The sequence below is a fragment of the Thrips palmi genome, unplaced genomic scaffold (genome assembly GCF_012932325.1).
Source record: "Thrips palmi isolate BJ-2018 unplaced genomic scaffold, TpBJ-2018v1 HiC_scaffold_4, whole genome shotgun sequence".
NCBI classification, from domain to species: Eukaryota; Metazoa; Arthropoda; class Insecta; order Thysanoptera; family Thripidae; genus Thrips; species Thrips palmi.
Window position 1 is genome coordinate 573,031 of NW_023144631.1, and position 23,048 is coordinate 596,078.

Sequence of the window (23,048 nt, forward strand, 5' to 3'; positions counted from 1 at the left end):
TTCAAAGGGTCGCTCTGTCTCTCTCGCAATCGATGGGCATGCCGCAGGGCTGGGAGAGAGATTGTGCCTAAGGCAAAATGTGACTACGTAAAGTCAATTTGTCTTCTCGTGTTCCAAAATCAATGCGATACCTCCTAGCAATAGACACGTACTTCGGGCACGCTTGTCAAAACTCACGTACTTTCGGCAGCTTGTGCAACAAACACGCAGTTTCGCCATTTCTAGTCAAAAGCACGCAGTTACCGCATTTTCGTCCTAGCGGGCACGGAATGCATTTTGGTATTTTTCATGGTAAGTGGGCGTGCGCGCGCGCGTGTTGCTAAATCAGATTAATGTGAGTGAGATTTCGCCGGTGACGTTTCGCCCTGCTCGCGAGCGCGTTGTGCCGGGTGGCTGAAGCCTTCAGCCTGAAGTGTGCCGCTGGTGTGTGATCCATTGGCAGAGACGAGTCCCTCTCCGCCTCCAACTCCAACCCTTGTCAGTGCCACGCAGCCGCACAGTCCTCGCCGAGCGCCCCGCCCCGCCCCGCCCCGCCTTCCGCCCCGCCCCCCTCGCCCCGCCCCGCCCGCCCCGCCCCACCCCGCCCACTGCATGCCACTCCGAGCAACAACTCAATTCAATCCACGCAAAAAGACTCTGCAGGTCGGATCTTCGGGTGTCACTGTGGTCTCAGTAAATTGCAAGTTAAGGGGAACAATTTTCGAAATTCATGATCGTTGGGGATGTTGCGTGTCGTAATATTGAGTTCAAATGTTGTCAGCTTGCAAACTTGTGGCGGCTAGCTTAGGAGCAAAGGGTTAGACAAGGTGAGAGTGAGATCGAGTTTCGGGTCCTATTTCAAAGGAGTCGCTCTGTCTCTCTCGCAATCGATGGGCATGCCGCAGGGCTGGGAGAGAGATTGTGCCTAAGTGCAAAAATGTGACTACGTAAAGTCAATTTGTCTTCTCGTGTTCCAAAATCAATGTAGGTATTGTGACTGTTTCGGCACTGAGGCCCCAGTTTCATTTGTGCAGCTGTTCACTCATGATCTGGTGTCTTCAATTCCCGCAGCAAAAAGGGGTCATATTAAACAAAGAATAAAAGCAAACTATTATAATTGGAATTTTGAGAGAGAAGAAAGGGGGGGGGGTGTCGATGGCGGACGACGTCTTGGAGAGGCACCCACGGGTCGTTGGAGAGGCACCCACAGATCGTTGGAGAGGCACCCACAGATCGTTGGAGAGGCACCCACGGGTCGTTATGGCGAGGCCCAGGGCTACGAGAGAGACTGTGTCTGAGTGCAAAAATGTGACTATGCTTTAAAGTCAATTTATTGTCTTCTCGTGTTCCAAAATCAATTTAGAGTGACTGTTTCGGCACTGAGGCCCCGGTTTCCTTTGTGCAGCTGTTCACTCATGATCTGGTGTCTTCAATTCCCGCAGAAAAAAAGGGTCAAATTAAACAAAGAATAAAAGCAAACTGTTATAATTCGAATTTTGAGAGAGAAGAAAAGGGGGGGGGGGGTCGATGGCGGACGACGTCTTGGAGAGGCACCCGCGGATCGTTGAGGCACCCACGGATCGCTGGAGAGGCCGGAGGCACCCACGGATCGTTGGAGAGGCACCCACGGGTCGTTGGAGAGGCACCCACGGGTCGTTGGAGAGGCACCCACGGGTCGTTGGAGAGGCACCCACGGGTCGTTGGAGAGGCACCCACGGGTCGTTGGAGAGGCACCCACGGGTCGTTGAAGAGGCACCCACGGGTCGTTGAAGAGGCACCCACGGGTCGTTATATCCAGGCCCCGCCGCGGGGCCGCGACAGGGCACTGCCAACGCTCTCCAGCGGAAGGGTGACGATGAGCCTACGTAGAAGGCGTACAAGGTATCGGTATTCCGTCCGCACACACAGGGTCACGATGAAGCACACAGGCAAATGGATGTTGTTGAGGGAAACTCACTTAAACTCCATATGCCAGCCAGGCACACTCCTCCTCGAAGTCCTCGTGCAGGAACAAGGAGGCCTGCCGCCAGTCCTCCTCGGCGTCTGCAGACGCCGCTGCGGCGCGTCCGGGAGCCGCTTGGCGGTGGCGGTGTCCCTGGGGATGGTGGCTGTGGGGATGGTGGCCATGAGGACGGGCGGGGACTTCCGCGGTCGCTGCGCCTCCCGGACCGCCTCCTGGGCGGGCTGGATGCTCGGCTGGATGGCCTCCTGGCGCCGCCCGTCCTGTGGCGCCCCGCCTCGCGGCCCGCACTCGCCGCTGGGCAGCACGATGATGTCTGGAGTGCGGCCGGGCATGACGGAGGCGCTGACTTGATGAACTGGGCAGCGGGTCTGTGGCAAGACAGAGCGACGAAAAGCCTCTTGGGTCGCTCGTGTTGATGCAGCCAGCACAACGTCGACGCGGCGCGACGGGCCGACACGAAATGCTACTCTGCAAACGCCTTCTTTGCCTTTTGCCTTCTTCGCGCAAACGTGTGCAGCGTGCTGACTCGACCATTAGCGCGTCGCGCGCACGCACAAAAACGCCACACTGTGGCCACAGTGCCTAACAGACACTCAGACAGACAGACAGACTGACAGACAGACAGACAGACAGACAGACAGACAGACAGACAGACAGACAGACAGACAGACAGACAGACACGCACACCAACCTACATATTCACGCTCACACGCTCACGCCTTCAAGTGCAACAGGCTTCCCCTGGAGCCCTGCCACCAGCCGAAACTTATGACCAACTCTTTTTATCTGGGTCAGCTCGCTTTCTCCCTTACCCCGGGACGGGACCGTGGGTGTTGGGAGCTTTCCCCAGTGGGCCGAGAAAGCGGGGTCCCAAAAAAGGGTGTTCCCCACGGTACCTTCCCCGATGCACCACGAGGCCAGGGCGAGGCCCCCCAGCACCCCTTTGCGAACCCGGAAGGGGTTTCCCCCAAAAGGGGGTCAGAGGGGTCGGGTTCCAAAGAAAAAGGGTGGGCCCCCCAAAAGGGGGTTTGGGGGCCGGCAGCATGTCCGCGTAGGGCGGGGAAACACGGGGTGGGGGAGGGGCGGGATTCGAGGTGGAGGACGGGTCCCATTACCGAAGGCCTCCACCCCAGCCACACCTGAAGCCACAGCGCTTCTTGTTTTCAATTTCCCCGGGCCGCCCATTGCCTTTTACAAGTCTGGACTTACAACGCCGGCTTGTTTTCCTTCCGGGGGGGGCCCCTATCCGAAAACGAAAAAAGAAGAGTATTGCGACATCGCTCCCCCCCCTTCCTTTCCCCAGGTCCAGGTCCGCGGTTTCTTTCTCCAGTTACAGAAACAATAATTCGCGCGAATATAAAAGTTTACGATAGACCTGAGGCTAGAACCAGATTCTAATTATAGAACGCCATCCTCTCATAGAAACCAGGACTTTGCAGGACTTGGAAAGCCGCGACATCGTGACCGTCACTCCTCTGAATAGCAACTTGGTGGCGTGCATGGAGAGTCATCACATGCGCCGTTCTGCATCGCGTCAAAGGCACCCCTTTTTGGACCCCCTTCGCGTGAAGAAAAGGGGTCCACGTCCGTTGGAGGACCCCCTGAGCTTGAGCAGCAAAAAGGGGGTACTGAAAAGGGCCCCTCGTCTCTTTGAGAGGAGAAAACGGGGTCACGAAGGGGTTCAAATGAACGAAGAGGGTCGCAGTGGGTGGTTTTGGTCAAAAGGGGTATGAAAAGGGGCGAAAAAGTGGTCCGCAGTACCACTTATCGACCACCTTCCACAAATCCATTTCTGTAAGGGCTCTCGCCTCGCTACTCGCCGGCACCGGGACCGCTGGGAGTTAGGGAGTTACGCCACACTGGCCGCCGAGACGCAAGAACGGGGAACCTCACAAAGAAACGCGCGCATGATTCCGCAGTTCATTACTTCCCCGGGCGAGGCCAGGGCGAGGCCAGGGCGAGGCCAGGGCGAGGCCCTCGTCAGCACTTCGCGAACCCCGGTCCAAGTTGCCGGCCTTCGGCAGGCCTTCGGAGAAGAGGGAAGTACAGAGGGCGCTCGAGAAGCACTCTCCAACTTGGATGAAAAATTCAGCGCCGGTTTTTGGCGCTCCACCGCTAACTGGGATGGGATCCCGGGCCGTTTCGCGCGCTGTCCTGGCCAGCAGTGTGCCAGCAGTGGGTCTGGATGAGCACGGCGATGAGGATGAGGGCCTGGAGAACGAGGTGGAGGACGGGTCCCATTACCGCAAGGGCCTCCAGGGCCTCCAGAGCCACGGAGGCAAAACGGGTGCCAACGCCACACCCGGCGCTTCTTGAATTCTCAATTTCGGGCCAGAAATCACCATTCGCCTCTCCGGCCTCTCCGCAGCGGCTGCAGCTGCCTGAGTCCGAAGGACAGCTTCGTCGCTCTGTCTCTCTCGCTCTCCTAGGGGGCGGCCCATGAGTGCGACAGAGACAGACGAAACGATCCTCCGAAATCAGACTGCTGCTGCAGAAGCAGAGGCGAGGCAGAGGGATGGGGAGAGTGCTTCCAAGGAGCGCGCCGTGTAGTGCTGCGAGAGTGCCGGGGACACTCTCTCGCGCGACGCTGCCTGCTCTCGCCATCCGGGGCGCATCTTTTCTTTGCCCCCTTCCCCCTCCCCCAACCGCCCTGGATCCTGTCTTCCTCTCAGGGAGGCGGCAGCAAGGCGCAGAAAACGAGAGAACTTAAACACTCGAACGGGAGTGCTGCTGCTGCTGTCATAGCCGCTTTGAAACGCCCCCTTTCCCCCTTTCTTTACTGCCCCACCAAAGAAAAGTATTGAATTACCAAAATCAGATGAGCACGCCTGGGGTCGCCGCCTGCCAAGCGACGATTCCCCCCGCCCCGCCACGCTGAAGTTGCTGGCGTCCTTCCCTGTGGGGCAGTGTGAAAGGACCCTCATTATTTCTGGCAAGCGCTTATTATTTTTGAGAAGAATCGATTGACTTTCCCTGCGAACTTTATTTTTTCCGGCGAACTTTTTCCAGCAACTCTGTTTTGGGGCGCGCTGTGGGCGTGTCTGTGTATGAGCGTGTCGTCTGCGTGTCCGTTTCGGCCCTCGGACGCAGTCAATCAGTGGAACGACGCCCTCGTCGTCTCGGGGTCCGGGGCCTCCCCCATGATGCACCCCATGGGGGTACGTCCATGACGAGCCGCCCCCCCCCCTCCGCCTCGCATGGCCAACGAGGCGCTCGCTAAACTGGTCTTTACCGCCTGTCTCCATAAACGCGCGTGGCCGTCCGTCGCCCCATTCCTCCAGAGAGGGCCGCGGGGCCGCGCCCTGGCCGGCCGGCGGCCCTGGCCTGCGTCACGGGTCACGGCGGCCTCGGGGTGCTTGTCGTGGCGTGGCGCCGTTTGATGGCTCGCCAGACGCCAGCTTGACGTCGAGGACGACGCAGCCGGACGTCAGCACGCCTGACCTGTTGCGGCAGGCGGGCCGGGATAACAGGTACCCGACTCGGAGGGCACCGTCGTGGCCGTTCAAGGACCAAGGACCCAGCTGCACCTCGAATGAGAACCTCTTTTGCAGCGAGCTTCCGGGGCCCGGAACCAGCGAGGGTAGCAGTAGCATCCTTTTGCAGGGTCAAAATTCGCCGAGGGTCTAAATCTGAGGCCGGCGTCATCCGGCCGCTGGACTCGAGGCCGGGTCGTCGTGGCGTTGATTGGGTTATCTCGGCGCCGCGTCTCCCCACCGCCCGCCCTTCCCCTCGCCGGCCCTGCCCTAGGAGGCCCTGTTGTTCCCCAGGGATCTCCTGAGCCGCACGGAGCCAGGCGGAGCCAGGGAACGCGTGGCTGGGCAGGTATCGGGATGATTCCGGATGAAACTGGTTCGAACTGGTGCGCCCTGGTCCTTCGTGGCCTCGGAGACCCGGGGGGGACGCCCGGAACCTTAACGAGGGTCCCGCGGCGCAGGGCGCAGTCACAGGGCACCTCGGCCTCGGCCTCACCGAGACCCTCGTCCTGGCCGAGCCAACGCTGCGCAGCAATGACAGGAACGTTGGCAAAAATGCGGACCCTCCGCACACCGGTGGCGGCGTGTCAGCCTTCCAAGTAGGCAACCGGGTGAACAGACGTGTCGAGACTTTGCCTAATCGGCAGGCTGTTGTTGTGGCTGAGCTCCCTTCCCCGCGCCGTCCGCCGTTATATTTCTGGCCGAAGCGTTTCCAGAAACCCGAAATTCCATGAAAACTAATATTGGCACCGCTCCGGAAGGGGCGGCAGCTTCTGGGCCTTCGCCGGCCTTCGCCACGACGGCGGCCTTGGCCCGGCGTCGCCTGTGGGGCGTAGCGTAGGGCCCAGCAGGGCCCCGTAGGGCCGTGGTGGCAACACAGGAAGTGAAAGTAAAGGGCACTGTGAGGCACACGCCAACAAAGCGGCAGCAAAGTCCCCCACCCCCTCTCCCCCTCTCTAAGCCTATTACTGTTCGGGCCTTATTAGATCGGCCGCGGCTCAGCCCGGACCAGCCATGCTAATGGCGCGAAAAGCAAAAATCGAAATCACGTGAAGCAAACGCGCCCATTTGGACGCCAGAGGCTGCGGGCCACTGTGTCGAGGGCGGGGCGAGGCGAGGCGAGGCGGCGGGGCGGGGCGGGGCGGGGCGGGGCGGGGCGGGGCGCCGTGCCAATGCCAAGTGCCAAGTATACGTGCGCCGCACGCCGCGTCCAGGGGTGGCGGCGCGCACACAGGCGTATACTTACATACTCATACACAACACACCTACAACACACACACACACACACACACACACACACAAACACACACTTCACCGCTGCCATGCCGAGGCCCGGCGTGTCACGTGGCCGCCTAGGTGTGCCAGCTGCGCCGCCCGCACGTGCCCCAGCCCCAGCCCCCCGCCCAGGCCGCCCCAGCTGTGCCGTTCTCAGCCACTACACCTGCAGGTGGCACCGCGCCGCGGCGTCGCCTCGTCGACCTGGGGAACCTAGGCGACTCGCTGCGGCGATGTGGCGGTGCGGCGCGGTGCGGGCACCGGGCACTAACTTACACCTATCGGTGTGGATGCGGCTCGGTGGGCGCATTCGAGGTATTGAGGGGGGCGGGGTTCTTGGTCTCGGAGCGGCACCGGTTCAAACCGGAACGGTGTGGTGGTAGCCTGCCGTCTGGCCTGCCTAGCCCAATGCTCGTCGGCGTGGAGGAGGCGGGCGACGGCGACGGCGATGGCTCCGGCGGCGGCGTGCGCCTGGCATGCGATGCATCTGCCTCGCCCCGCCCCGCCCCGCGGTAACACCCGGTCCTCTTCCCGGCTCCTCGACTGGCAGCTCCTGTCGATGAGGCTGACGCGCTGCACGTGCACCGCGAGGCCCCAATCAGGATGCCGTCGATGAGCCTTGGCGGTCGCGGCAGCGCGGGGGAGAAGGGTGGAGCCGCCGCTAACTGATTCCGAGAGTCGTTTTTGTCGCTCTGTCTCTCTCGCACCCTTACGGGACGCGCCATGAGAGCGCGAGAGAGAGACAGAGCGACGAAAACGACTCTCGGAATCAGTCTGCAAGCGCGGGCTGCGCGCGTGCCGCAACTGCAGGCTAGCCGATCAGCACCACCATGACGCGGCCGTGGTTCGAAGCCTGGTGAAGCGTGCGCATGGCGGCGCCGGGGCCAGGCACAGGCAGGCCGTGCATGCATTGTCGCTCATGGCGGCGAGCAGATCATTGTCGCGCTGCCAGTGCAGTGCACTTCCACAAAGGACGAGCGGGAAGGGGCAAGGGGGCTCCGAGCCAATCGCCCATGCGGCCGTAGGGGCGGCGCCTCCGCTGTGGTCGTGAACATGTCGGTATAAATACCCCCTGCGATGCACTCCGCTAGCTGCTGCGGCACAGCGCTGTGGCGCCCCGTCCGGGGGGTGGGGGTGTTTTTGTCCAAGGGCACGGCGTCATGTGCAACGACCGAGGGTTGTGAGTCTGGCGGTCTGGCGGTCTGGCGGACGGAGGGGGCACTGCCACGACGAGTGGCGAGCTAGGTCGTGGTCGTAAGAGTCCTCCTGCCTGCTGCTGGTGATCGAAGCCAAGGCCATGAAGGCCGTGAAGTATGTGCGGGTTCAAGGTTCAAGGTTTCAAGGGTCAAGGCTGGACGAGACAGCAGGCACAATATTTTCGAATACATACCTCAATATACTTTAATCATCACAGTTTAGGTACCGAGACGAATACGAAAATCCTGGCGTGGGAGTGAAGTGAATGAAAACCCCCTCGAGACGCCGCATGAGTGCGAGAGGGAGAGAGACCTCCCAGTCGGGCCAGCCTGCAGTGCCTCACCTCCCCGCGGCTAGCGGCGCCCGCCCGGCTATATTCGCTTCCCGCGTGACACGTGCGATCGAAATACATACAACGCGCAGAAATAACGCGACGCGCTGCGTGACGTCACGAGGACAACACGCGGCGCTGCCCTTGCACCATGCCGTCGCTCTGTCCTCGTCGCACTCACGGGGCGTTCCGTCTCGGTGCGAGAGAGACGGAGCGATGAGAGGAGCCGCAAGCCGCAGGCCGCAGCGTTGCGCAAAGCCCCCGGCGCACAGTGGGCCAGAAGACCGGTGGAGGCGGCCAAAACTCTAGACGCGTTCTGAGCTCCAGAGTCGCTAAATGGGACTCGGACTGAGCGTGTGACCCCACCAATGGATTGCTCTCCGAACGAGGAATCCATTGGTGGGGTCACACGTTCGATTCGAGTCCCATTTAGCGACTCTGGAGCTCAAAACGCGTCAAGAGTTTTGGCCGCCTCCGCTAAAGGTCTGCTGAGGCCTAACAGCGCCGATGACGATGACGATGACCGGTCTTCTGGCCCACGACTGTGCGCCGGGGGCATACGATCATGTGTGGTCTAGCCCTTAGTGGTAATGGTAATGGGGCGGGCCGGCCCGCAATACGCGCAACCGTGGCGGCTGCCTACCTTCCAGGCGCCCTCGAGCAAGGCCGCCGGAGCGAGAGTGTCTCTCACACTCGTGGGGTGTGCCGCATGAGTGCGAGAGGGACTGACGGGCGGGGAACTCCAATTGGGACCGACCCGCCTCCCTCTCGAAGAGAGAGGCAGGTCCCCGAGCTGCCATCCCGGGACGGGACAGGGTGCTCTCTCGTCTCGTCCCAAATCCATATCCTCCATCCCTCGGCCTCCGCTGGTGTTCCGCGACGTAATGGTGGATTCGAGTGACGCGCGTGACGGAGAAAGAAATACAGCTCTCCAACCAGGACCAGGACCAGGGGGCGGGGGCGGGGTAGGGGGGTGGTGTTGTTGGGTCCTGCTGGCACGGCCAAGGACGGAACATCGGCGGTGCGGGGGTGGCGGAGGGGGAGAGGAAGGGGAGGGGGTGGCGGGGGCGCGCCGCGAGATCGGCACGCCACGCCGCTCGCACGCACACTTCGTGATGAAGCGAAATCGGCGTCGCCACTGCCTGCGCCAGGTGCGCGCAGAGGGGCGGCAAAACGCGGCGGCAACGCCACTGGGAAAAGTGTTTCCGCAAGGCGTGGACGCGGCGGCGTAGGCCGTTTCTCTGGAGGTCACTGGATTTGGGGGTGGGGGTGGGGAGGGGCACCGGCCCGCCCCTCTCGCAAGGGCACCAGCCGGATATCAAGGCGAGGGGTGGGGTGGGGGCGTAGCGGGTAGGTCAGCCAGTGCGGTGCGGTGCGCAGGAAGAAGGCAGCTATGCTGAATGCCACCACTTCTGATGATGGACTGCGGTTCGGCCGTTCGGCGGTCAAGGTGACCAGCGCGGCCGGACATGACTATATACAGTTTCCATACTGCGTCCAACGGATCATCTACTATGTGCAGTAGGGTCATACTGCATCCAACAAGAAATATGTTATTTACAGTACGGCTCGGAAAATTCGTAAACTGCACGGAAGTGCTTAAAAATTAACTGCAGTACAGCTATACTGCATCCAACGAGCGAATCGTTATGTGCAGTGTGGCTCGGAAAATTTCCATACTGCATGCAAATGCCCAAAAATTAACTGCAGTATGGCCATACTGCATCCAACGAAAAAATTACTATGTGCAGTACGGCTTGAAAAAAAGAGTAATTCTGTTCATAACTGGTAAATGGATTACTTACTGCATCGTCTGCTAAATACCTTATTCACAGTGCGATGTGGAAAAGAGTATGATCTGAAAGCCACAGCCCGTTCACATTTCTTTTCAAAGTAACCTTTCCTCCTCCACCACTATCGTCGCCATAGATGCCATTCAGACATATGCTGGGGTGGTTTGAATGGTTCAAGACTGAGGGAATCTAGCAGCATTGCGGTGCGAAGGCTTACACAGGACAACGTACCAGAGTTGTGTTGCCGAGCGCCAGCAGCGTGCGAGGAGGGGAGGAGCGGAGGATGACCGTGCGCTCCGACGGGAGGCTTCCCAGGCTTCCGTAAATTTTAAAACTAAATCGTCCTTACCTATCCTAACCTAACCTAACGGGCTCGCGGCAGATCTTACTCTACTCTGGACAGATCTTACTCTACTGGGGGCAGATCTTACTCTACTCGGGGCAAATCTTACGCGAGAGTTCGGGCCTAACGCCAAAAAGTTGAAAAAACGAAATTTTCTATCGGGTTGCGAACCCGCACTGGTAGCATGGTAGCCGCGATCGTGTCCACTACGCTACCGCTGGAGTTGCTGAAGGTTGGGGTGCCGCAGCTGGGACTTCCCGCCGCGTCGGTGCCACCTGTGCGCCCGCGCGCGTTACCTCCTCCCGGCAGGCGGCTGCTTTTGCCGCTAATTATTACATCTTATGAATTTTGTTGCGTCAATGTGTTGAAAAATTGCTATTACTCATTTAACATTACACCCAACTTAATCGTGTTCAATTTTTTAACGTCATTAGTAGGCTCCGCAATTTAAGAACTAGCCTGCCTTAATATCAATTTAATGATAGTTATTCTTTGCTCCTTGTTTTATCTTCAATACGATATTGAAAAACTAAGTAGTGAAAGCATACCGCGAGTAAAGCCTCTGGCAAAATGTGCAGTATGCAATTTTTTCCATAGACTATGATTTTTCCGAGCCGCACTGTACATAATGACTATCTCATTGCATGCAGTGTGGCTGTACTGCTGTTAATTTTTGGACATTTGCATGCAGTATAGAAATTTTCCGAGCCACACTGCACATAACGATTCTCTCGTTGGACGCAGTATGGCTGTACTGCAGATAATTTTTAAGCACTTCCATGCAGTATACGAATTTTCCGAGCCATACTGTAAATAATATATTTCTCGTTGGATGCAGTACTGCTGTACTGCGTATAATATTTTTCCACTTGGACAAAGTATGCAAACTGCGAATAACTACATCCAGCGCGGGACAGCGCGGCCTGGACGCCGCCTGGCCTGCATGACAAACGATTCCAATGCGGCAAGGGGAGGTGGGGGTGGGGGAGGAACGGGGTGCATCCGTGCGATCCACGGCGAGGGAGCAACAAGGCGCCTTGTACTTTGTACGGACTCCCTGCAGGATCCAATTAGGCATTAGGCGGCCCGACGGCGCGGCGGCAGCGCAGCGCCAGAGACTGTACGGTTCGGCCGGCGCCACGCCAGGCGACGCCGCCGATGGACCACCGAGTGCCGAACAGTGGCGCGGCGCCGCGTCCGGCGCCTGGCCCACCCCTTCGAGGCCGCGCCCACCAACACTTTCCCTTTCTCCTCGGCGTGTACAGTGCACTGCCACCGCACAGCAGTACGCAGTGTAGTGGCCGCCTCGAACCGCGCCGCCAGTGACGCCACCATCTCGGCATGCCTGCAGGCGGCAGGCCCGACAGCCGCGGTGCTGCCGTCAGATTCCGAGCACTGCTTTCGTCGCTCTGTCTCTCTCACACTCATGGGACGTTCCGTAAGGGTGCGAGAGAGACAGAGCGACGAAGCAGTGTTCGGAATTCAGACGGCTGCATGCTGTGCTTGCTGTGCTCTGTGAACGCCACAAAGCCGCAGCGCCGCAGCGCTGCCGAGCCGAGGGCGGTGCGGCGGTGCGGCCTAAGGCAGCAGGTGGACCTGGGCGGCAGCGGCGGCAGTGACGTCACGGACCCACGAATGACGTCACTGGGGGGCATCGATTCGACGTCTGCAACCCCACCCCGCCCCTCCCGACAGCCAGACCGCACTGGTTCACCCCCACGGCGGCGCCTGCCGGGTCCCCTGGACTGGATCTCTCTGTCCCTGTCCCGTACCACGTCGGCCTGGAGGGATGCCCGTCGCACCTCCGCACTGCTCCACCCCGTGACCCGAGCGGCCGTCTCCCTCGCACCCTTCAGGACGCGCCATGAGTGCGAGAGTGACAGAGCAACGAGAGGCAGCGCCCGGAGTCACCCTTGGGCCGTGCCCTGCCTTTACTTGACCTGCCGCTAAAGGATTGTTTCACCGCTCTGTCACTGTCGAACTCACGGTGCGAGAGAGACAGAGAGACGAGACGATCCTTCGGAGCAGTGGCGTGCGCAGGGGGGTCATGACCCCCCTTTGACCACTAGACAGCCGCCTGGAAGGTAGGCAAATTGCGTCACTTTCCCCCTGAAAGTAGGCAAAAAGCATGGCTCGACCCCCCCCCCCCTTCGAAATTTCTGCGCACGCCACTGCTTCGGAGGCGACGCTGGGCGCGCCCGCCCGTGCGCCAGCCTCTCTAGTCTGGTGTGCGCCGTCCTGATCAAAGAAGAGCACAACGTCGCCGTCCTCGCAGGCTTCTGCTAGTTTCTAAATTTGCTCTGCAAACTGCGCCAACCATCGAGGCAGGCCGCCAGGAGGACGCCTCGCCAGGCTTCGCGCTTCGCCCTGCCGGTATGCGGCCGGACCGGCGCGTCGCGGTGCTCGTCGCGGTGTTTTTCCATTCCGCGTTCGCGGCGCTCGCATTCGGTGCGGCCATGGCCGTGAGTCACGGCGCGCCGTGCGCCGTGCAGTCAGGCAGCGCCGAGAACGCGAACGCGCCGCTCAGCGAGTCAGCCAGGCAGCCCGACGCGGTGCGTGTGCAGCCGCCTGATTCCGTTTCGTCGCTCTGTCTCTCTCACACCCTTACGGCCCGCCCCATGAGTGCGAGAGACACAGAGCGACGAAACGATCCCTCGGAATCAGGCAGCGGGGCGCGGGGCGGGCCACCCCTTTGGGAACGAGGGCGAGGCTGGACGCATCCCAGCTGCAACCGGTACGCTAACTTTGGACACCTTGTAAACGAGCCGAGCAGCCTGTACAAAGTCAAAGCAGATTATTTGAGCGTTCGAGGAAAGTTGGGGCCGCTGTCCGAAGTTGGGGTAGTTGACGGTACAAGGTGTATGACGAGCGCTGGACCGGCATGCCGAAGGCAGGTCCCGGGACCGCCTCGCTCAGCAAATAAATCTTTCGAGTTGCCCTTTCGGAAAACGTTTAAAAAGGTGCAACGGACATAGGTATTTCGCGACACTTTTTTGTGCCTCATGGCGTCGGGCGAGCCATTAGCCTTTTCCATGGGCCATAAAACCAAAACCGGCGCGGTCCGGCCTCGGCCAGCGCGCGGTGCACGGTGTGCACGGTGTGCGGTGCACGGCAAGGGTCGACGATCGCCGCGCAGGTCACAGAGAGTCCGAATACGTTGGCGGCTTTGCATATCGCCGCGAGCAGTCTCGAGACTCACGAACTAAAGACGTGCGGTCCTGCCTCCCAGTCGTCACGCCATTGCCGGTGACGGCTTATCGTTCTTGTCGTTGTTGTTTTTTCGTTTTTCTGTTCCGAGCGCACCCGTCCCCTTCCTCCGCCTCGTCCTCCTCCTCCTGCACGGCGAGGCTCGGCCCGGCTGGCCTGGCTCGCGTCTTTCCTTTCCGGCAGTCATCCACCGAACCTCGGCCAGGGAGGAAGCCTTGCTCTAGCACTAGCTCGGCCAGCCGCCAGCCGCCAGCCGGTCGCCGACGTCGTGGTGCCCGTGCCTTCCCCGTTCCCCGCGCGGTGCGCGTAGCTGGCGTCGCGGTGGCGCTCCCTGCTCCCGCGCAACCCCTTCCGCGCCCTGCCTTTCCGTTTCCAGCGCGAGCTTCCGCCACCCGCCGCAGCACAGCAGGCGCGCTGCCGTCGCGGTTTGCTTCTGCTTTCTGCTGGGACCTGGGGTCGGTAACCTGTCAACTCCCTTTTTCTCTCTCCGCGATTTGTGAAAGAAGTGGACTCGCACCGCGGTCCCGTGTCGCGGAGGTGACCGGTGGAAGGCCTTTGCAGCTGGGCGAGGATGTGGAATCGAACAGCGACGTCGGCTTCGGGTCTGGAACTTGAAAGCGAAGGGGTGGGTTCCAGTCAAGTGGGGGTTGTTTGTCTAGTGTTTGTAAACGACGAGAATTATGAATGAAAACTTGTCTCATGTTCAAAGGGCCATAGTTCTCGAAGATTTTCTTAGTCGCGTCGTGCGTTCTTCCCCTGTTTGGTCCGCCGCTGTCGTTGTCATGCTGGACCAAACTTGTCAGTATTAGTTCGGTGCTCCTTGGGCTCGGCCGTCAATGGAGGCAGAAGCAGAGTGCAGGAGGGGCCCACCCTGATTCTTGTGGCCCCTGTGCCTTTGCACAAGACAGCATAATTGCTTTGCATTTTTACTGACAAATCTTTTGTTTTCTTTTGTTGCAGGTGTAAACATCAACTTATATGGTACTGCCGATTTATCGCAGTAGCGCTTCAACTACTTGGCGCTGGCCCACCTGTGCAGTTTCCTTCGACAGCCACTCGTTGGCTCTGCTCTTTTCCTCAAGTGTCCTCACTTGCCGGTCATTGATGAGCAGTCTGCAGCCCCGTTCGATCCCATTCATCTCACCACTGTCCTGTGTCGCTGGTACTTCAGAAAGTGTTTCGTGTTCAACAGAATCTTGGAAGAAGAGACAATTGTTAAGTGATCAGTTATTATCGCGGTTTTCCCAAGATCTTCAAGGTTGGCCTCGAAGATGGACACAGACTGAACCCTCTCACGAATTTTGTAGAAATCAATTTATCTTGTAATTAGCTCAATTTAAATTGTCTTAAATTTATTGGCTGCAGTTTTTCTTCTCTTATTATATTTTTCTTGAGTTCGTAAGAGGTTTAATTGTAGTTGATCAAACAGTGGAGTCAACATGCTGCCATTTTAAATTTCATAACATCCTGTGATAAACCTTTGATATCTGTAAATATTAGGATATTGTCAACCATTAGGACAAGTGGTATTTTTTGTTGTTGTTGGAAACCTCAGCTGTGATAAAAGATACAAGTAATATCTGAATTTTTAAGTGCTACATTAGGAAGTGTATTACAAGGAAATATCATATTATGAACAACAAATCTTAAGCTGCTCTTCAAGAATGGAACCAACTGAAGTAAGCGAGCAGACAGGTACCGCACCTATTGTACGATGGAACAATGGCTCACCCACTGTCAGCCCTATTATGCCCACAAAGTCGGCAAATCCATCAGCCCCTGGATCACCAAACAAATCCATTAGTAGTAGTGGAATTGGTAGAGAGTCTCCAACTCAAACAAGTCCAAGTAATTCGCTCACATATTCACCTGCTCTTTCAAGTGTTGGGGATGAGCCCCCTAATATACCAGCCACTCCGCCACCTGCATACAATGCAGTGTACGATGGAGATGATTTGCATCGCTCTGCAGCGAGCTTGCCAGAAAAGCTAGAAGCAGAGTCTCCCACTTCTCCAAGGGGAGATGGAGATTCTCCTAACAAAAACTCGTCAGACAAGGAAGAAGAAAATAATGTACGTTTTCTCGGGGAAGATGGAAACGTCTTGCCTCTTGATGATAATGACTCTATTATGAGCAGCAAAAGCCATCAATCTGATGATGAAGAGGATAGTGAAGATGAGAAGAAGCCCAAGATCCCTGATGGGGGTTGGGGTTGGGTTGTTGTTCTGTCTTCTTTGTTCATAAGTATGGTTGCTGATGGCATATCATTTTCATTTGGACTTCTCTACGTAGAGTTCTTAAACCATTTTCAAGAGAGCAAAAGTGTAACGTCTTGGATAGGTAGTCTTTTTATGGCTGTACCTCTTTTATCGGGGCCTGTTGGTAGTGCACTTGTTGATCGCTATGGCTGCAGAGTCATGACAATGATTGGGGGCCTCATTTCTGGAATCGGCTTTGTGCTTGCTGCGTTTTCCAATACAATTGTTGAAATGTATTTCACTTTTGGTGTCATAGCCGGCCTAGGATTAGGTTTATGTTATGTGACGGCTGTTGTGAGTATTGCATTTTGGTTTGACAAGAAACGCACCCTTGCAACTGGTTTGGGTGCTTGTGGCACAGGCATCGGTACGTTTGTGTACTCCCCAATGACAACTTTCTTTATTGAAACTTACGGGTGGCGTGGGACAACTCTCCTCCTTGCTGGCACATTCTTTAATATGTGTGTTTGCGGAGCTTTGATGAGAGACCCAGAATGGTACACCCTTGAGCAAAACAAATCCAACTTGCAACGAGGCAGCAAATCTCTTCGAGGTGCCTCATCATGTGGCTCAATCTCAGGACGCAGTCAGTTTGAGCAAGACTTTCCAGGTGTAGAGGAGTTGAGGCGAATGCTGAAGACTGGACAAACGCCTGAGTATCTTCTTGCTGGACTCAACACAAGCACTGGTGGAGTACCCTCACATGGGGAGATCCCTGAAAAAACTTCAAATGGGGATATGGCTCCATCTTTCCACTCTGTTGTAAATTTGCCAACATTTGTTCGTCAAAGTGAAAAGGTAAAACAATTTTCTTAAAGGTTTAGAACTAAATTATTTTTATTGACTTTTTCAATCCCAATTTTGTATTTGAAATTTAGCTCGATAACTGTTTCTGGAAAATGCATGTTTTTTTGTTTTTTTTTTTGTCTTCAGGTGCCTTTGGAAGTTCTAGAGTCATTGAGCTCCAATAAGCGCTTATTTAATGTGGTTCTTGAGAACTATCCTAGTCTTCTCTTGTGCCGCTCATCAAGTCTCAACAATCTGAATAAATCTCCGGTGGAAAGTGTAAGTGGCCCTACCCGAGTCCCTGTTACAATGTCCATGCGTCTCAAGCAAGCCAAGAAAGCTGTCGCTGCAGCCATCACCTCACCTGGGGCTACATCACCACCTACATCGGGTGTCATGAGCCCTACTTCAGATCCAGCAGGTATGTGCTGCCCTAATGATGTCTTGCCGAATTTATGTGATCTATGGGACAATGTATACTCCATTGCATTGTTAGTAGTTTCAACAAAACAGGCTGTAGTGTGTGTCTGCCAGCTGACCTTCTTATAGCAGCAATGTTGCAAAAAGTGTATAAAAATATGGAACGCATTGCATTTCTTGCAAATTTCTCTGTGACAATGTGGATTGCTTCTTATTATTAGCTATTAGTATTTTGGTTACAATTTATGTATTTTTGTGCGCTTTTGAAAACAATATTTTTGACTTAACGTTTTGTCTTTTGTTTTTGAGACAATATTTGAAAGTTTTTGTCCCCACTTAAAGTGGTTCTGAAATCACTTGTCTTTTGTTTGATACAATATGGTCACTGCAAAAAAAGATAATTACTTTCTTTATTCAAAGATTAAAGAATTTGAATGGGTAATTATCTCTTTGCATGCTTCAGGACCAGTCCCAGGTAAGAGTTAATATGGAGTGGTCTTCACAGATGAATAGAGCATATCTACACTCACAGCAAATGTATATTGCTGAATCACCAAGTAGTCGCCTCATTCAACAGCTTTGATGTCATGCTGCTTTGTATCAATTTTTCAAATTCACAAAATGTAGGAAGCTTATGTTGTGCTTCAATGCTTAGTATGTTTTAGAGTCTGTGTCACAATTTGTTAAAAGTTGAATTTAGTGTTGAAATTGGTCATGGCGAGACAATTAACCAGTGTTTTATTTGTATTGGGATACTATGTAGCTTCATACCAGACTTTCAGTTTGTGTATCTCAGCTTTGGTTTTATCCTGAATTTTCTATAACATTTTCTACCATCTTCATTCATTGGTATCAAATCATATAGAATATGTATTAGTACATTCTATAAATTCATGTACATTTAATACATCTATGTACAGTTATAGCTCATTCTCAGTAGAAATTTATATTTATTTGCAATCCACATTTAACTCTCTATAAACTAGATGTGTTGTGGCACCGTGATTTCTGGTAGTTTTATCAATACTAATATGTCTGTTCACATTACAGGTGTTCCGCTACTTTCTCAAAGTGATGTCAAGCCACAATTGGTTAGGTCTCCATCAAAACTACCAAAGAGCATTTTAACAAAGCCTCCCCCAGGTGACACACCATGGCTCAAGAGGCAATTTTCCGTGAATACTCCTCCTCAGAACTACCTAAAAAATATCAGAGTTCACAGGTACCATAATTATGCCCCACTGTTTCCTCCTTCTTTCCTAGATAGATGTGTCCTAGACACATCTGCCTAAACACACCCACAGATTTGTTCATTTGAAATTATTGTTGCAGAAATTCAGTCATGTACCGTGGTGCTATGCTGAACATTCATAAATATCGTCTTCGAGCATCATCTTGCCCAGACATATACCGTAACTCAATGACCACTATTGCCCGTGAAAATGATGAGGTAATGTACATGAATCTATTCATCTCCTTGTTATATTAAAAGTAATCAGGTACTTGTTATTTTCTCTACTTTCTCTAAAATAATATTTATTTTGATTTATAGAAATGGTATGACCATATTCTGGAGCCTTTCCGAGGAATAGTAGATTTTTCCATGTTTCTGGAGTTACATTTCTTGATGATGTCCTTGAGCACAATCCTTCTATTCACATGGTTCATTGTACCATATTTCTACTTGGCGGACTTTGTTGGCGACCTTGGTTATGAACCCTCTGATGCCTCAACACTACTCAGTGTGATTGGCATAACTAATACCATTGGCATGGTGAGTTGATTGAGGGCTCCGTTAGATATTTTTGTTTTGTTTGTCCTGTATGTCATTAGTGACTTTTTTTGCAGATTGTGCTTGGGTGGGCTGGCGACCAGCCTTGGATGAATGTCACAAAGACTTACGCCGTTTGTCTTGCAATGTGTGGTCTAGCAACTGCAGCTATGCCTCTGTGCATCAAATCATGGCCATTGCTCGTCACAGCATCTGCTCTGTTTGGGGTGTTTTTTGCCTCAACATTTTCTTTTACACCTGTTATTCTTGTTCAACTTATACCTTTGGAAAGGTTTACACTAGCATATGGTCTGATTCTTATGTGTCAAGGAATTGGCAACCTAATTGGACCACCCATTGCAGGTAACTGCTTTTTATTTTTCTCTTTGAACTTTGAAGTATTGCTCTGTGAAGTGGTGTTGCAGTCAAGTTTCTATGGATTTTATGTGAATTCCATTTCTGTATTTTTCAGGATGGCTATTTGATGTCACTGGTTCGTGGTATACATCCTTCTACATGGCTGCCGGCTGGATTGTTGTCTCTGGAGTGTTATGCTATATCATACCAATCACCAAAAACAGAAGGATTATTGGACATGCCACATTAGAGAAGGATCGAGAAAGCATTGCTTAACTAAATTGTACAGTGCATTCAAATGACAGACTATCCATAATTGTACTTAATGCATCAGCATTATGCAATCTTAATATTTAGTTCAAGCATTCTGCTGTATGTTTCATTCTATATATGATGAAAGTTACTTAAGTATTGTTTAAGTATTAAATTTAGGCATGTAATGGTTTGAGTAACATTTTGTCAGTGAGTGGAGGAGAGAAAGAAATTTCAAAGTTGATTTTACCTCTTAGAAGAACTTGCACTGTATTAGATATTATTCAAATATTCTCTCACATCCTTTTCTCTAAAGTAAATAACTACTTTTTACTTGTTTCAAATTTAACTTGTAATTGTGAACCTTAATGGTACAGTATCTTCAAGATAAATTATTTGTAACATTGTCTTTAGATAGTAATTAAAAACTGCCAAGAGTTATTCTTCCATTTCATGATCTAAATAATCTCATGACATTGAATCCATGACCTTTATGTTAATATTTAGAGGTTGTAAGGTTTTTCTCATAGAGACGTACCCTTTTTTGTGATCCTAATCTCGCAATCAATGTCTACAGATTAAGTACCTCAACTACGTATATTGTGGAATGATAAAATATTCATTTTATAAGGAATTATCATGCAAAAAAAAAAAATTGGCCCTGGATTTCCTTAACATGTTTTAAGTATTTGGTCTTGAGCTTCTCTATGTAATAAAATGCATCTCAATTAAGTAAATTTATTCAAAATGACGTTCAGAAGAACTTTCCTAAATAATGTTTTGTTTTATTCTTTCATATATGTGATGTGTAGTGTTGGCCCTTCTGTATTTAATGATCTGATGACATTCTACCTTCATTCAGAGTTTTCAGTCTCAGATTCTTTGATGTTTTGAATCTTTCATCTATGGATGGTGCTTGTGTTGTTCTTTTTTGTACGATAGGCAATCATTTTGTCTCTTAATGTGATACAATATTTGCATATTAGTTTCCTTTTATTTTCTTGTTAAGTGTTCTGTATTATACTAACTCGCTAGGTCTTATTATTATCACACCTGACCTATTATATTTGAGTTGATTAATTTTAGTCAAGTCTTACTGTTGGTAGAGAGACCAGTACCGTAGTGAAAGTAAAATTAAAAGCTAAATGCATTACATGGATCGAAAGAAGTTTGATGCTTTTTTAGGTGAGAGAGAATGCACACTGACAATTCTCAATTTTGGAAGAAATTCCTTCTTCCAGTTGTTTATATTCAGCAATTTCCCCCTAAAAATTTAACAAAGGAACAATAAACAAACAAACAAAGCTCTCTCCTTTTAAAAAAATCAATGTTAAAGAGACTTATTAATTATGTATGCCTAATGTCATTGCTGTTTAATCTGTGTTCTGAATTTGCAAATTTAATGCATAAGTATCTCAAGTAGATCTCCTCAGTGTACAAAATTTTTTGAAACCTATGAAGAGGCTTTTAAATGTATCTGAGAATTTTTACTTGGGATCTTCATAAACAATTTAAAACATCCTTAGTAACCACTTGTTCAGCAATGTGAAGTGAAATGGGTGAATAAACCTGCTATGGGTGCTATAACTATTTGTTAATAAATTAAATTAATAGGAATGTTGAACGTCATCAATGTATACCAATGTTCTCATCAGGGTCATGTGACATCGCTGAAGATGTTTCCTTCAGGGTTTTTTGTTTTCTTTTGTCAATGTAGGAAAGTTGCACTACATTGATCTCTGCTGGTCGGTAGATTCAGCTGTCTGCTTTATTAGCACTTATTCTGCATAGTGTTTAAACTTGTTGATATAGAATGGCATTTTTAGGAGTTGAATCAGATTACTTCAACCACCAAAATGATTGAGAAATGCATGTGTTTGGTGTAGTTGAGTGTGCAGATCACGAGTCAAGTTGTTACACTATGAGCTTTATTGGAGTTGCTGTACTGTCTAGATCTCATACTTTGTTTGTTTCTTTCTACTTATAGAATATATGTTGTGTTGATGCATAGGCGAATGAAAGATTTAATTTATGTTGTCATGAAGTGTTTACGAGATATTATGAGTGGCTTCAGAACATTTTCTTTTGAATGACAGAACGAACGAAAAACAGGATATCTGAACTAGCATTGTGGAAGGCATTGCGATGAGTGAATCTTCTATGAAACTATGTTGGTTGTGATTCATTTGTTAGATTTTTAACTTTTACGTTCGATAAACTTCGTAGAGCACATGAATCAGTAAATCAGGCATGTCTATTTTGATACACTCTTTTATGCTGGTGGGAACATTTAATAGTGGGTTTACTCTTAAATGCTTGTTAGCTCCTGATGCAACCTTCTTAACTTCTTGGTGATTATGACTGCTGTTTTCTGAAAGATGTAGCTGCTATGATTATTCCTTGAAGTCTCATACGTCATTTAAGTATACTGTATGATTAGAATAGCAATATTATAAAAGTCTAAATGTATTACTCATTCATGCTTTTGGATGCAAATGCTCAATGTTCTGCTTCTTCTGCACTTTTTGTGATTTTTGTTTTGTGTGTCCATTTTAGACCATTTTTATTTCTGCATAAAAACTAGTGACTGAATGTTTTCTAAAATTTGCTACAGGACACATCTGCAATCAAATGTACCAATCCAAGCGCACATGTAAAGATCCTGGTTTTGATTGATTTGCTTGACACAACATGATATCATGTTTTTGTGATCAAATTCTGTGAGAAACTGTAGAGCTCTGCTTTTTGCAGCGAGATGTGCTGTGGGTAATTCCAGCTCAACCAAAGCAATACTGTCTCCGCCCCGTTGCTGCTTGATGTAATCACATTTGTATTGTTTTTTTTGTTTTTTTTTTAATGTTCTCCGAAAAATTGTGAAGAGCACATGCAAAAATCCTCCGCAAACAAAGCTAAAAATTCATACATATTAATATTATACTATCATTTGTTCTTTACCCATAAGTAAATTCTTCATAGTGTGTAAAATTTTCAAATATAATCCTTTAAAAATGTTCTGGAGGTTGTACAGGAATAATGGAATTTGAATGTGAGCTGAGAGGAAGTGTAAGAGTGATGTAAGGCTGATGGAGTTGAGAAGAATGTTATAACATCGGAGACTGTTGTTGTTGACCCTCTGTTTTCTTCCACATCCAAAATAAACGATTAGATTTAAATCAAACTTAATAGGACTGAAATGAAAAGAATGCCTTGAAGATGTCACTAAAAGTTTTGCCATTAGTGGCTCTTGTGACATAATAGATATGTTCATATATATATTCTTTAAAATCTCTTTAACTTAATATCATTTTAATCTCATGTACTGGCATCAAATATACTTTAGAGTGTAAGTTTGTTACAATGTGTAGTTTGTGACAATGTAGTAAAATTCTTTTCAAGGGCAAATGTATGTATCCTAGAAACATTTAGAATACTATATTTGCTTGATTTACTAGCATTCTGTTTTAGATACTATGTTTTATTTTTCACACTTTTTTTCTAAACTACCAGGTTGGTTGTTATAGGGCCAGGTATGAAACAATCTGAAAGCAAATAATTTGTTTTTACTGTTCGTTTTCAATGGGGCAACCTTTTCTGAAAAGATATAAATAAATTTGTCCTCAGAAATAAACAACACAAAGTTGCA

General features: G+C 51.3%; 2 protein-coding genes across 2 annotated transcripts; one reads left to right on the top strand and one right to left on the bottom strand.

The window, feature by feature from the left end:
- Nucleotides 1-1,448: 1,448 nt before the first annotated feature.
- Nucleotides 1,449-2,406, bottom strand: LOC117650049. Its single transcript, XM_034393316.1, has 2 exons — nucleotides 1,937-2,406; nucleotides 1,449-1,840 (listed from the first exon to the last, which is right to left on the bottom strand). The coding sequence occupies exons 1-2, from the start codon at nucleotides 2,272-2,274 to the stop codon at nucleotides 1,768-1,770; spliced, it is 411 nt and encodes a 136-aa protein (XP_034249207.1). The 5' UTR covers nucleotides 2,275-2,406; the 3' UTR covers nucleotides 1,449-1,767.
- Nucleotides 2,407-14,022: 11,616 nt separating this feature from the next.
- Nucleotides 14,023-23,048, top strand: LOC117650026 (monocarboxylate transporter 14-like). The gene is made up of 9 exons (XM_034393281.1): nucleotides 14,023-14,186; nucleotides 14,522-16,617; nucleotides 16,753-17,026; nucleotides 17,489-17,500; nucleotides 18,076-18,247; nucleotides 18,358-18,475; nucleotides 18,578-18,799; nucleotides 18,874-19,159; nucleotides 19,269-23,048. Exons 2-9 carry the CDS (start codon nucleotides 15,226-15,228, stop codon nucleotides 19,427-19,429), a joined length of 2,637 nt encoding a protein of 878 aa, XP_034249172.1. The 5' UTR covers nucleotides 14,023-14,186; nucleotides 14,522-15,225; the 3' UTR covers nucleotides 19,430-23,048.